Source organism: Ranitomeya variabilis, chromosome 7 (genome assembly GCF_051348905.1).
Source record: "Ranitomeya variabilis isolate aRanVar5 chromosome 7, aRanVar5.hap1, whole genome shotgun sequence".
In the NCBI taxonomy this organism is placed as follows: domain Eukaryota; kingdom Metazoa; phylum Chordata; class Amphibia; order Anura; family Dendrobatidae; genus Ranitomeya; species Ranitomeya variabilis.
This window is the reverse complement of record NC_135238.1, coordinates 45,966,718-45,982,162: the sequence shown is the minus strand read 5'-3', so window position 1 is coordinate 45,982,162 and position 15,445 is coordinate 45,966,718. Positions and strand designations below refer to the sequence as shown.

General features: G+C 51.6%; 1 protein-coding gene across 1 annotated transcript; it reads left to right on the top strand.

The window, feature by feature from the left end:
* The first annotated feature begins 4,376 nt into the window (after positions 1-4,376).
* LOC143786220 (uncharacterized) lies at positions 4,377-14,198 on the top strand. The gene is made up of 9 exons (XM_077275506.1): positions 4,377-4,430; positions 4,627-4,685; positions 7,244-7,406; positions 8,356-8,539; positions 8,629-8,784; positions 12,693-12,841; positions 13,301-13,377; positions 13,668-13,864; positions 14,098-14,198. The coding sequence occupies exons 1-9, from the start codon at positions 4,377-4,379 to the stop codon at positions 14,196-14,198; spliced, it is 1,140 nt and encodes a 379-aa protein (XP_077131621.1).
* Positions 14,199-15,445: the final 1,247 nt, after the last annotated feature.

The following is a 15,445-nucleotide window of genomic DNA, read 5'->3' as shown; positions in this document are numbered from 1 at the left end:
TTTCGAGCTCTGCCATGCGCCCAAACGGTGGTCCCCCCCTCACATATTGGGTGTATCAGCATACTCAGAACAAATTGGACAACAAATTTTGGGGTCCAATTTCAACTGTTACCCTTGGGAACATACAAAACTGGGGGCTAAAAAATAATTTTTGTGGGAAAACTTATTTTAATTTTTACAGCTCTACATTATAAACTTCTGTGAAGCACATGGTGGGTCAAAGTGCTCACCACACATCCAGATAAGTTCCTTAGGGGGTCTACTTTCCAAAATGGTGTCACTTGTGGGAGGTTTCAATGTTTAGGCACATCAGTGGCTCTCCAAACGCAACATGGCGTCCCATCTCAATTCCAGTCAATTTTGCACTGAAAAGTCAAATGGCGCTCCTTCCCTTCCGAGCTCTCCCTTGCACCCGAACAGTGGTTTACCCCCACATATGGGGTATCAGCGTGCTCAGGACAAATTGTACAACTTTTGAGGTCCAATTTCTTCTCTTACCCCTGGGTAAGTAAAAAATTGGGGGCGAAAAGATCATTTTTGTGAAAAAACATGATTTTTTTATTTTTACGGCTCTGCATTGTAAACTTCTGTGAATCACTTAATGGGTCAAAGTGCTCACCACACATCTAGATAAGTTCCTTAGGGGGTCTACTTTCCAAAATGGTGTCACTTGTGGGGGGTGTCAATGTTTAGGCACATCAGGGGCTCTCCAAACGCAACATGGCGTCCCATCTCAATTCCAGTCAATTTTGCATTAAAAAGTCAAATGGTGCCCCTTCGCTTCCGAGCTCTGCCATGCTCCCAAACAGTGGTTTACCCCTACATATGGGTTATCGGCGTACTCAGGACAAATTGTACAACAACTTTTGGGGTCCATTTTCTCCTGTTACCCTTGGTAAAATAAAACAAATTGGAGCTGAAATTAATTTTTTGTGAAAAAAAGTTCAATGTTCATTTTTATTTAAACATTCCATAAATTCCTGTGAAACACCTGAAGGGTTAATAATCTTCTTGAATGTAGTTTTGAGCACCTTGAGGGGTTCAGATTTTAGAATGGTGTCACACTTGGTTATTTTCTATCACATAGACCCCTAAAAATGACTTCAAATGAAACGTGGTCCGTAAAAAAAAAATGGTGTTGTAAAAATGAGAAATTGCTGGTCAACTTTTAACCCTTATAACTCCCTAACAAAAAAAAAAATTTTGGTTCCAAAATTGTGCTGATGTAGAAATGTGGGAAATGTTACTTAAGTATTTTGTGTGACATCTCTGTAATTTAATTGCATAAAAATTAAAAGTTGGAAAATTGCGAAATATTCGCCAAATTTCCATTTTTTTCACAAATAAACGCAGGTAATATCAAAGAAATGTTACCACTATCATGAAGTAAAATATGTCACGAGAAAACAATGGCAGAATCACTGGGATCCGTTGAAGCGTTCCAGGGTTATAACCTCATAAAGGGACAGTGGTCAGAATTGTAAAAATTGGCCCGGTCATTAACGTGCAAACCACCCTTGGGGGTAAAGGGTTTAAGGACATAAAACTTAAAAATTTGAAAACTGCTAAATTTTCTCAAATAAAGGCAAGTCATATCAGAGAAATGTTACCACTATCATGAAGTACAATATGTCACGAGAAAAGAATCTCAGAATCAGTGGGATCCATTTAAACGTTCCAGCGTCATGACCTAAAGTGACAGTGGTCAGAATTGTAAAAATTAGCCTGGTCAGGGAGGTAAAAGCAGGCTTTGGGGCGAAATAGTTAAAATTGGGTCCCTTTTGTTTGTTTCTGCTGTTGGCACCTTAGGGGCTTGCAAATGTCACCCGCAAATGCCACTTGCAAAGTAGTCCTGCAAAATCTATAGCCTAGAATTTCTGGAGCAAGCTTGGTCGCTGAGAAATGGTGCAGCCCGTGGGCCGCAATTTTCTCAGTCCACGTGCCAGACAGGAACAGCCAGAGGGCCGGAGCTCCAGAGTGCTGCACTATGCCCAGGTCTGATGTGTACTATGTGTTAGGGTGGGCGGAACACACTAAATAAATTATAATAATAAAGTGCGTTCGCCACCCGCGGTCCACCGTGCAGATGGAGCTCAGAGGACAATGGCGGGACTAGCAGCGAGCGTAACAGACTCGCACTGAGTTAATGTCACTCAGTAGAGTAGCATGTGGCTGTGCCAATCGCACACAGCAATGGAAAGATGCTCTGCAGCAGAGCTGTGATTAGACGCTAAACGTGAACCCCATTGACTTCACAGGAGCTTCCTATCTCACTGAGGCAAGGGAACTGGTAGTGGACTCAGACACAGCACGTGCACACATGGAACTCCTCTCCAGAGAAGCTGGACTTCTAAAGGCTAAACGCCAGCACTGAACTCACACAAAAAAATCTCCTCTCCGGAGGTGCCGGAATTCTAAAGGCTCTAGGCCTGCCCTGTGCACATGCAAACAAGTCACACTACCGTTAGGTTCCACACTCTCACAGAACATAAATGATCTTAGCGCACCGAGAGGCGCGCCAAATATTTTTTTATAGATTTAATCAGAGAGGACCTTGCTCACAGGACAATCCAGAGCTAGACCAGGACCTGAGCATGTGACAGCCGACCACCAATGAGGAGTCGCCTCACGGGCATGCCCAGAAGAGCGAATCTTGGACTTAGTCCCAGGAGTGATTTCTCGCTGCAGTCTATTATTGGTTACCATAGCTGACCCTAGAGAGTCAGCAGTAACCATGCTCACAGACTGAGTCTGAGCAAGACCGACGTCTTTGCTGAGCAGCATCCACTGCAGTTGGAACTGAATGGGAGACCACAGAGGAAGACAAGGCCTGGGATCTATCCTGTGCAGAGGAAGAATCCCAGCACCTAACACTATGTACATAGATTTGTGTTACTGCAAATTATGTCCTTCTTGGCTAAAAATACTCTTCAAAATTATTAAGGGGAGTATTTTTACCCCTCTGTAACATATGTAATGTGACCTCTGCCAGAGTCTGTGCTATGGAGCAGTGGGGGCACCCGCAGTCAGACCCTCAGAGACTGATGGCCCTTTTATAAACATCCATTATATAGTGTTGTCCTATAGGACCTAAAACGGACCAGGCTGTATGGGTGACAGAGAATGGTAAGTGGCCACAGGAGGCCGACGTACACCGAGAAACATCGCTAGGAACTAAGAAATTGGATACATAAGCGATCTTCATGGGTTTTTTTTACTGTATTTTTGAACTGTAAGAAGCACCCCAAATTTTGGTGAGGAAAAAAAAAATTGATAACATTTGGATATTACAGTCCGTATTGACAATAGCCAACATAGGGAGCAGTGGATTGGGGTGACAGGAGGCAGGGTCCGTGCTGCATAAAACCGGCGGCGGTGGTGCAGGCCCTGGGTGGGAGGAGAGGGCGTCCCAGCGCTGCAAGTCCTGGGCTGGAAGAAATGGTCGGGCTTCAGGAAAACGGCTGCGTGCACAGATTGGGATCTTGGCTGAGGTCCTTCAGCCTCACTCCACTTCTGCTACTGGTTTCCTGCAGCGGTGACCCTGCCCCTGTGACCCTGCTCCACAACTGTGCCCCCCCCCCCCACAAGCTATATTCAGACTATAAAACACACCCCAATTTTCCTCCCAAATGTGGGGGTAAAAATTGCCTCTTCTAGTCAGAATATGCTAAATGCTGCTGAGGACCGGAAATAAATTGTCAGTGAGATCTGAATTATTTAGTGCAGGTCTACTGGTGAGGACTTTGCTGCAGATTGTTTCCCCAACAAATTGCAATGTGTGAACAGACCCCGAGCTTTAGAAATAAAAATTCAACCCATAGTTCTCAAACAGTTTTATTAAAAACAAATAAATAAGTCTTAACAAAAGGAGAAAAATATACATATATTTATACATACAAGTCTAACAATAAACTTTACAAACCAATATGTACAACTAAGGCTACTTTCACACTTCCGTCGGTACGGGGCCGTCGCAAACTGTCGGACGTTGTGCTAAATTTAGCACAACGTGGGCATTCGCTGCCCATTGTGATGAGCGGGGAGGAGGGGGCAGAGTTCCAGCCACGCTTGCGCGGTCAGAAATGGCAGACAAATCGCACAAAAAAATGTTACACTGAACTTTTTTTGTGCATCGCGTCCGCCAAAACACGACGGATCTGTCGCATGACTGATGCGACGTGTGCCCATCCGTTGCTAATACAAGTCTATGGGCACAAAAACGCATCCTGCAAGCACATTTGCAGGATCCGTTTTTTGCCCATAACGACGGATTGCGACGGAGCCCAGAAGACGGAAATGTGAAAGTAGCCTAAGCCACGTTAGCGATATGTAACAAAAAGCACAGGAGTGACGGCTTCCCCAACACAGCCCCCAACATGCAGCCTCACGAGAGCGACATCCCCACCTCCCAACACAGGAGAATTACAAATGTAAAGAAAATCCAGCTTCTTGGAAATTGCTACATTTATTGGAATAGAGATAAAAAATGAAAACGTGCTAAATTGCAGAGACAGCATAGAAACGCGCATTTCAGACACACATGGCCTCGTGTTGCTATGCTCTCTGCAAATTAACACATTTTCATTTTTCATCTCTTTTCCACTAAATTGTTTCATTTCCTATCAGCTGGACTTTCTTCAGATTTTATTTACATTTGGTCCCAGGGACTCTGCTTCTGAGCTCCGGTAAGCTGTTTTTTTTCTATTCTGTGTACACGGGAGTTACATCACCCCATTCACTTTACAGCAAACCAGTATGTATGATCCCCCCCACAACCCCTCATCATCCTCCCATCCCCAACACAGCCCCTCATCATCCCCCACACACGGCCCCTCATCATCCTTCCATTCCCCACAGCCCCTCATCATCCCCCCACACACGGCCCCTCATCATCCTTCCATTCCCCACAGCCCCTCATCATCTTCCTTTTGCTCAATTGACACCAACCCCTTTCCACATTACATCCTCAGCGCATCACACCGAGTCCTGATCCCAATTCCCTTGTACAAGGGTCCACGGTGCAGCCCTTCGGTTTTCTCCTCACTCGGCTCCATGCTGCAGCCCCTCGGTCCTCTCCTCACACGGCTCCATGCTGCAGCCCCTCGGTCCTCTCCTCACACGGCTCCATGCTGCAGCCCCTCGGTCCTCTCCTCACACGGCTCCATGCTGCAGCCCCTCGGTCCTCTCCTCACACGGCTCCATGCTGCAGCCCCTCGGTCCTCTCCTCACACGGCTCCGTGCTGCAGCCCCTCGGTCCTCTCCTCACACGGCTCCGTGCTGCGGCTCCTCGGTCCTCTCCTCACACGGCTCCATGCTGCGGCCCCTCGGTCCTCTCCTCACACGGCTCCATGCTGCGGCCCCTCGGTCCTCTCCTCACACGGCTCCATGCTGCGGCCCCTCGGTCCTCTCCTCACACGGCTCCGTGCTGTGGCTCCTCGGTCCTCTCCTCACACGGCTCCATGCTGCAGCTCCTCGATCCTCTCCTCACACGGCTCCGTGCTGCGGCCCCTCGGTCCTCTCCTCACACGGCTCCGTGCTGCGGCCCCTCGGTCCTCTCCTCACACGGCTCCATGCTGCAGCTCCTCGGTCCTCTCCTCACACGGCTCCATGCTGCAGCCCCTCGGTCCTCTCCTCACAGGGCTCCATGCTGCAGCCCCTCGGTCCTCTCCTCACACGGCTCCATGCTGCAGCCCCTCGGTCCTCTCCTCACACGGCTCCATGCTGCAGCTCCTCGGTCCTCTCTTCACACGACTCCATGCTGCAGCCCCTCAGTCCTCTCCTCACAGGGCTCCATGCTGCAGCTCCTCGGTCCTCTCCTCACACGGCTCCATGCTGCAGCCCCTCGGTCCTCTCCTCACACGACTCCATGCTGCAGCCCCTCGGTCCTCTCCTCACACTGGCTCCGTGCTGCGGCCCCTCGGTCCTCTCCTCACACGGCTCCATGCCGCAGCCCCTCGGTCCTCTCCTCACACGGCTCCATGCTGCAGCCCCTCGGTCCTCTCCTCACACGGCTCCATGCTGCAGGTCCTCTCCTCACACGGCTCCATGCTGCAGCTCCTCGGTCCTCTCTTTACACGACTCCATGCTGCAGCCCCTCGGTCCTCTCCTCACAGGGCTCCATGCTGCAGCTCCTCGGTCCTCTCCTCACACGGCTCCATGCTGCAGCCCCTCGGTCCTCTCCTCACACGACTCCATGCTGCAGCCCCTCGGTCCTCTCCTCACACTGGCTCCGTGCTGCGGCCCCTCGGTCCTCTCCTCACACGGCTCCATGCCGCAGCCCCTCGGTCCTCTCCTCACACGGCTCCATGCTGCAGCCCCTCGGTCCTCTCCTCACACGACTCCATGCTGCAGCCCCTCGGTCCTCTCCTCACACTGGCTCCGTGCTGCGGCCCCTCGGTCCTCTCCTCACACGGCTCCATGCCGCAGCCCCTCGGTCCTCTCCTCACACTGGCTCCGTGCTGCAGCCCCTCGGTCCTCTCCTCACACGGCTCCATGCTGCAGCCCCTCGGTCCTCTCCTCACACGGCTCCATGCTGCGGCCCCTCGGTCCTCTCCTCACACGGCTCCATGCTGCAGCTCCTCGGTCCTCTCCTCACACGGCTCCATGCTGCAGCCCCTCGGTCCTCTCCTCACACGGCTCCGTGCTGCAGCCCCTCGGTCCTCTCCTCACACTGCTCCATGCTGCAGCCCCTCGGTCCTCTCCTCACACGGCTCCATGCTGCAGCTCCTCGGTCCTCTCCTCACATGGCTCCATGCTGCAGCTCCTCGGTCCTCTCCTCACACGGCTCCATGCTGCGGCCCCTCGGTCCTCTGCTCACACGGCTCCATGCTGCGGCCCCTCGGTCCTCTCCTCACACGGCTCCGTGCTGCAGCCCCTCGGTCCTCTCCTCACACGGCTCCATGCTGCAGCTCCTCGGTCCTCTCCTCACACGGCTCCATGCTGCAGCCCCTCGGTCCTCTCCTCACACGGCTCCGTGCTGCAGCCCCTCGGTCCTCTCCTCACACTGCTCCATGCTGCAGCCCCTCGGTCCTCTCCTCACACGGCTCCATGCTGCAGCTCCTCGGTCCTCTCCTCACATGGCTCCATGCTGCAGCTCCTCGGTCCTCTCCTCACACGGCTCCATGCTGCGGCCCCTCGGTCCTCTGCTCACACGGCTCCATGCTGCGGCCCCTCGGTCCTCTCCTCACACGGCTCCGTGCTGCAGCCCCTCGGTCCTCTCCTCACTTCTCTTCTTCTCCACCAGCAGCTTCCTGTTATCGGATCTTCATTGGACTGAAGGAGGCTCCGCCCTTTCCGGTGATGTCAAGATCCAAGGAATCACTCCTCCCCCTCAAGAAATCAACTCCAGTGTAGACGCTGCCATGTTGGTACACCCAGGCCGGTTCACCTTGTTACCGAATACCGAGGTGTGAATGGCGTTTTCTGTGCGTTACTTTGCTGGAGACCAATTCATTGTACAATCAGCCGGACCGTGTTCTGCATCATGGCGCCGAGTGCGCGGTCCCTGCCCCCCCCCCCCAGAGTGCGGTCCCTGCCCCCCCCCCAGAGTGCGGTCCCTGCCCCCCCCCCAGAGTGCGGTCCCTGCCCCCCCCCCCAGAGTGCGCGGTCCCTGCCCCCCCCCAGAGTGCGGTCCCTGCCCCCCCCCCCCAGAGTGCACGGTCGCTGCCCCCCCCCCAGAGTGCGGTCCCTGCCCCCCCCCAGAGTGCGGTCCCTGCCCCCCCCCCCCAGAGTGCGGTCCCTGCCCCCCCCCCCAGAGTGCGGTCCCTGCCCCCCCCCCCCAGAGTGCGGTCCCTGCCCCCCCCCCCAGAGTGCGGTCCCTGCCCCCCCCCCCCCAGAGTGCGGTCCCTGCCCCCCCCCCCCCAGAGTGCGGTCGCCGCCCTCCCCCCCCCCCCAGTGTACGGCTGCCCGTAGTGACTGTGAGCACAACATGGCGCGCTGTCTCCCCCGCCGGGATTGTGGTCGCCCTAATGTCAGTGGGCCGGGAGCTGCTCCTGGTACAGGCGGATGCCGGCAGTGTAGCACAGCTGACCTCTGCAGCTCCTGAGGCCGCGCCCGACGTGTCCATGATTTGTTTATTCTACAATTCTTATTTTTAGGGCTAAACCTCGGTCTCTCGGGCTCACACAACTCACTTGTTGCTTCATTTATTTTTTTGTTTTTTAATTGAGCAAAACCCCCCTAATATTTCCATCTTCTTGTGTGTGTTACCTTTGGCCACTAGATGGCGGCACATACACTGCAGGCGGATTACCCGCTCGCTTTACTGCCTGCTGTGACAGCATTTCTTTTGTGTTTATGATCCCAGTTTCGGTCTTCACGTGGCCCCGACGTTCTGCTCTCCTATTTGTATTGCAGGAGCCTCGACGTGCAGGTTACACACTTCTCTTTCCACCTGTTGCAAGGCCCAAAACATCCGGTGGAGAATCTCCTGATAGACAACCTCACCCAGCGTGGCTCAGCTGTCCCCGGGACCGCAGCCGGCAGCTCCGGGTGGAGTTACAGTTGGATCGAGCCTGTCACATCGGCTACATTGATATAGGTGCCGCAGTTGGAGCAGATCTTGGTGTTCCAGCTTGTGTGTGACTGGGTGTCTCTGCTCTCATGTGTTGTGTCCGCCCCCGTGAACAGGAAACAGTGGTTCGGCCTTCCTACAGATCGACGTGGGACGTTCCATCTGGACTCTGGATAAGGGGTTCACCACTCTCCTCCCCACGACCACGCTGATGCCACCGGCAGACGCCAGACTGATGAAGAACCACAGAGGGGTCCGGATGTTCAAAGAGGGTAAAGGAAAATGGTGACAACAGCTCTAGATGTGGCTGGTGCAGAAAATGTAATTTTTTATTTATTGCAGCTTTAGGTGTGACTGTAGTACAGCAACATGTAAAAGTTTGTGCACCCCTGGTCAAAATTACTGTTATTGTGAACAGTGCTGGCCAAAAGACACGAGAGCTCCTCACAATGCATGGAGGTCTCCACCCTAAGTCTAACACCCAAAGATTGTACGCCAGCAGAAAGGAGGGTGGTCGAGGCCTGATAAGCATCCAAGCCACCATCACGGATGAAACCAGGAGTATCCAGGAATACAGCAGGAGAATGGCTCCAAACGATGAGATGCTGAGAGAGCCTAAGGCAGCAACAGATCTGGAAGGAGCAGGACCATGAAGCACCATGGCAAGACAAGCCGCTGCATGGGACGTACCATCGACAGATAATGGAGGCGGCTGACATGGAGAAATCCTACCAATGGCTGGAGAAAGCTGGACTCCGAGACAGAGGCACTGATCATAGCGGCAAAAGAGCGAGCACCAAGGACCAGATCCATAGAAGCCGGAATCTACAAGACAAGACCCATGGTGCAGACTATGCAAAGAAACCTCAGAAATCGTCCAACACACAATGGCAGGATGCGAAATGCAGGAACAGCGTCTACCGAACGCCACAACCAAGGAGCGGGAACTGTATACAGGAACATCTGCACAGCGTATGGGCTAAGTCCAGGTGGGAGACCCCAGAGAAATGGTGGAGAATGAAGGGGCTAAAATCCTGTGGGATCTAAAGATCCAGATGGATAAGCAGGTGTTGGCTAACCAACCAGACGTGATAGTAGACAAGGAGCAGAGGACAGCAATGATAATAGATGAGGCAGCAACATCAGAAAGAAGGAATATGAGAAGCTGGAGAAACACCAGGGCCTCAGAGGAGAACTGGAGAAGGTGTGGAGGCAACAGTGATTCCAGTGGTGATCGTAGCACGTGGAGCAGTGACCCCTAAGAGGAAGGATGGCTGCAACAGATCCCAGGAGCAACATCTGAGCTCTGTCCAGAAAAGCGCAATGCTGGGAACAGCTAAGATCCTGCGCAGAACCCTCAAACTCCCAGGAGGACTCGAGAATGAGGAAGGACAACAAAGACCACCCCCATTTGGGGTGAGAAGGAAAATTCTATCTATCTATCTATATCTCGTATGTACTTGAGTATAAGCCAACACTGGGAAAACTTATTGACTCGAGTATAAGCCTGGGATGTGAAATGCAGCAGCTACTGGTAAATGTCAAAAATAAAAATAGATACCAATAAAAGTAAAATTAATTGAGACATCAGTAGGTTAAGTGTTTTTGAATGTCCATATTAAATCAGGAGCCCCATATAATGCTCCATACAGTTCATGATGGCCCCATAAGATGCTCCATATTAAAATATGCCCCATACAATGCTGCACAAATGTGGATTATGGCCCCATAAGATGCTCCATACAGACATTTGCCCCATATGCTGTTGCTGCGATTAAAAGAATAAAAAAATCGCATACTCACCTCTCAGGCCCTCGGCACTTGCTATATTCACCTGCTCCCCATTCCACCGCCGACCGCCGCTGTGTCTTCCCCATCCTGTGCACTGATGTTCAGGCAGAGGGCGGCGCGCACTAATTGCGTCACCGCACCCTCTGACCTGAGTGTCAGTGTAGAGGAGGCAGCGGCGCTGACGGTGGAACGGGGAGCAGGTGAATATAGCGCACTGCGTTATATCACCTGCTCCTGGCGCGGTCCCTGCACGTCTGTACCCCGGCAGCTTCTTCCTGTAGTGAGCTTTCACATGGTACCCCTCATTACAGTAATGAATATGCGGCTCCACCCCTATGGGAGTGGAGTCGGGTCCATATTCATTACTGTAGTGAGCGGTACCATGTGACCGCTCACTACAGAAACAAGCTGTCGGGGGGGAAAAAAACGTGCAGGGACCGTGCCAGGAGCAGTATTATTACAAAGCTCCGCTCCCCCTCCCCTGCCGACCCTTGGGTATGACTCGAGTATAAGCCGAGAGGGTTACTTTCAGCCAAAAAAAGTGGGCTGAAAATCTCGGCTTATACTCGAGTATATACAGTAATTTCATCTTTTAGATTTTCAAAATTACTTAAAGGACAACTGGCTGATGCCAAGGTTTGTGCACCCTTGGATATATGTGTGCTCAGATAACTTTGACCCAGGTTTCAGACCTTAATTAGCCTGTTAAGGTTATGGCTTCTTCACTATAATTGTTAGGAAAGGCCGATGATGGAAATTTCCCAGCTTTATAAAAACCCAGCCTCCTCTAACCAAAAAACAGCAGCTTTGAATTCTTCTAAGCGGCTGCCTAGCATTCTGAAAAGGAAAATGGTGGAGCCCACAAAGCAGGAGAAGGCTATAAGAAGATAGAAAAGCGTTTCCATGTTGCCTTTTCCTCATTTAGTAATGTAGTTAAAAAATGGCAGTTACCAGAAACAGTGGAGGTCAAGATAAGGTCTGGAAGACCAAGGAAAATTTCATCAAGAGCTGCTCATAGGATTGGTAGAGAAGCAAATCAGAACTCCCACTTGGCTGCAAAAGACCTTCAGAAAGATTGAGCAGACTCTGGAGTTGTGGTACATTGTTCTACTGTTCAGAGACACCTGCACAAATATGACCTTCATGGAAGAGTCATCAGGGGAAAACCTCTCCTGCATCCAATCAATGGAATTCAGCTTTAGAAGTCTGCAAAGAACATCTAAACAAGCCTGATGCATTTTGGAAACAAGTCCTGTGGACCGATGAGGATAAAATAGAACTCTGTGGCCACAATGATAAAAGGTGGAGAAAAAAGGGCACAGAATGTCAGGAAAATAACATCTCGCCAACCATTAAGCATGGGGGAGGATCATTCTTTGCACTGTGTTGCAGCCAATAGCTTGGGGAAAATTTCAAGGGTAGAGTGAAGAATGGATTCAATGAAATTTCAACAAATTCTTGAAAAAAACATCTGTAAAAAAGCTGAAGGTGAAAAGAGGAAGAGGATGGCTGCTACATATGGAGAATGGTCCTAAACACACGTCACAATCCACAATAGACCTGAAAAGGGGCAAACTGAAGGTTTTACAATGGCCCTCACAGTCCCCTGATCTCAGCATCATTGAAAATCTGTGGCGAAACCTCAAAATAGCAGAGGAAGCAAAACGCCCCAGGAATCTCACAGAACTGGAGGAATTCTACAAGGAAGAACGGAGGAAAATCCCTCACACAAGAACTGAAAGACTCGTGTCTGGATACAGAAAGCGTTTACAGGCTGATACTTGTACTAACCATGCAGGGTGCACAAACTTTTTCATCTGCTCATTTTCCTTTTTGTAATTTTTAAAATGTAAACGATGAAAAAAATATATATTTTTATTGCCTAAAACACCAAGGAGAGGCGACATCTGTAACTTTAGGCCTTTTACAGATCATTTCATCTTCAGCTCTCTTCACTGTTCACAATAACAGTGATTCTGACCAGCAGGGGATAAACGGTTACATGCCACTGTAGATGTGAGTGGAGCATAATGTGTGAATTTACAGACTGCAGCTCTGGAGGTGGCTGGAGTATATGCATATTTTCAGTGGATGCAGCTCTGGAGGTGGCTGGAGTATATGAATATTATCTGTGGATGCAGCCCTGGAGGTGGCTGGAGTATATGAATATTTTCTGTGGATGCAGCTCCGGAGGTGGCTGGAGTATATGAATATTATCTGTGGATGCAGCTCTGGTGACTGGAGTATATGAATATTTTCTGTGGATGCAGCTCTGGTGGTGGCTGGAGTATATGAATAATTTCTGTGGATGCAGCTCCGGAGGTGACTGGAGTGTGTGCTGCTCTGGGGGGACTGCAGGTTTTTCTGTAGAGCAGACTCCCCTCGGCAGGAGACTTCCTCGCAGGAGCCGCCCTGGAGAAGTGGGACCGTGTCACCTGCACGCAGCCCTTCAACAAGCAGGAGCAGTTCGGTCTGTCGTTCATCCGCGTCCTCTCCACCCCGGATGAAGAGGATGAGGAGCGGCTCGAAGGCTCTGGGGTACGTCGTGTGGTGTAGGAAGGACGACCCGGCTACTTCCCTCATTAATGACATCATGGAACTACATCTCCCAGCATGCCTTTTGTTTCCAGAGGGGCTGACACATCTGACCCCGGATGATGGATCTCCCTCCGTAGGAGGAGACTGAATCCACTGCAGGGGACTGTAGATCCTCCGTCCCCCTCCGTTGTGCTCTCAGCAGCGGCCCCCCTCCGTTGTGCTCTCGGCAGCGGCCCCCCTCCGTTGTGCTCTCGGCGGCGGCCCCCCTCCGCTGTGCTCTCGGCAGCGGCCCCCCTCCGTTGTGCTCTCGGCAGCGGCCCCCCTCCGTTGTGCTCTCGGCAGCGGCCACCCTCCGTTGTGCTCTCGGCAGCGGCCACCCTCCGTTGTGCTCTCGGCAGCGCTGCCGTTAGTCGAGCTCCAGGCCGTCTGTTACCCATCACTGCTCTTTTTCCCTTACAGGGCGGCCGCTCCTGTCCAGTCTCTCCCCTACACTCCGGAGAGCAGCCCACCCTGGACGCTCAGGACCCCGAGGCCCGGTACGTACCCGCTGGGCGCATTCTCACCCGCTCCTGGGATCTCGCGGTCTGTGGGTGCAGTCAGCAGCGTCCCTTCTGGTGCTCTGTCCCTCCACCATTCTTTACACTGCAGCTCTTCTACAGTGTTGTACAGCCGGACTCATTGATCTCAGGTTCGTTGCTTTGCTGGAGAGGGCGGTTACTGCACCTTTGGTCTGAGCTCTGATTAATCTCAGCCACCTGCGAGCTGTTATTTCTGGGGGTCCTGGGATTTAATCCTCTGCCCCCTCATGTCGTGTCTGTACCTGTAGGAGTCAGAAGCTGCGAGACAAGCTGCAGAGCGTGGCCTCCCCTCCCCCGGCCTCCATGAGCCGCTCCGCGCGCATGCTTCTGCTGTCTGCAGCCAAGTCCCGAAAACGCCGCCCTCCAATTACTGCCGTTCCGAGCCCCTCCATCCCGCCATGTGGGGACCGTGGCAGCCAGCAGGGGGACAGCCCGGTGTCCTCCGGTAAGTATCCGCCTGTGGAGGACTGACATCTGGGGGATCAGTGGGACCCCCACAACACCTTTCTGGCACATTAGATCAGAAGGGAACGGCCCCTTTAAATTCAGACATTTTTGCAAACTTCTGTTTTCCCGCTGCAGTGACCCCATCACAGCTCCCACCTCCCGGCTTTTATACAGGGGTCTGCCCGATCATTTACGTTACCGTAACCCTCCATTTTCTGGCTGCTCCCGCAGGATCTTGTCCCGAGACCCCCATGACGAGACTCCACCCATCAAAGAAGGAACACGAGACCCCTAATTGCCGACTGAAAATGGAGGAGGCCCGAAGAAGGTAGGACGTCTCCAGAGACCCCTAGGGCTCTAACACCCCCAATGTGACAAGCTCCTAAAGGGGTCTCCATCCACAGCACGTCACCTCCCCGGCCCCCCGTACTGTCCGGGTGTTCACACATCAGTCATAGGACGTAATTCATGGCTTCCCCCATAGCTCTGTTCTGACGGAGAATCTCGGGATCTTTGGGGGTCCGGGCGATTAGGGGCTGATTACAATATAAGAAATAGGAAGGACTGGTGGCGCTGATGTGGCTAATAAGCCCAATGTTTAAGCACATAATTATTTTTGGATCTTTTATTGATAACAATTCTATAATATAATTCAGCTCCTAATATAATTCACCCCCATAGGCAGCTTCTATAGTATAATGCAACCTCATAGGCAGCCTCTATAGCATAATGCACCCGCCATAGGCAGACTCTAAAGTGTAATGCACCCCCCGTAGTCAGACTCCATAGTATAATGCACCCCCCGTAGGCAGACTCTATAGTATAATGTACCTCCCATAAGGAGACTATAGTATAATGCAGCCCCTAATATAATGCACCCCCATAGGCACCCTCTATAGCATAATGCACCCGCCATAGGCAGCCTCTATAGGCAGACTCTATAGTATAATGCACCCCCATAGGCCGACTCAGTAGTATAATGCATCCCCCATAGGCAGACTCTATAGTATAATGCAGACTCTATAGTGTAAGGCAGCCCCTAATATAATGCCCCCCCCCATAGGCAGCCTCTATAGTATAATGTAGGCCCATAGGCAGCCTCTATAGTATAATGCACCCCCACAGGCAGCCTTTATAGTATAATGCAGCCCCAAACGCAGCCTTTATAGTATAATGCATCCCATAGGCAGCCTCTATAATATAATGCACCGCCACAGGCAGCCTCTATAGTATAATTCAGCCCCTAATATAATGCACCTCCAAAGGCAGCTTCTATAATATAATGCACCCCCTAGTATAATGTAATATAATGCTCCCCCATAGGCAGCCTCTATAGTATAACGCAGCCTCTATAGTATAATGCAGCCCCTAATATAATGCACCCCCATAGGCAGCCTCTATAGTGTAATGCAGCCCCTAATATAATGCACCCCCATAGGCAGCCTCTATAGTATAATGCAGCCCCTAATATAATGCACCCCCATAGGCAGCCTCTATAGTGTAATGCAGCCCCTAATATAATGCACCCCCATAGGCAGCCTCTATAGTGTAATGCAGCCCCATATATATGGACACTCAC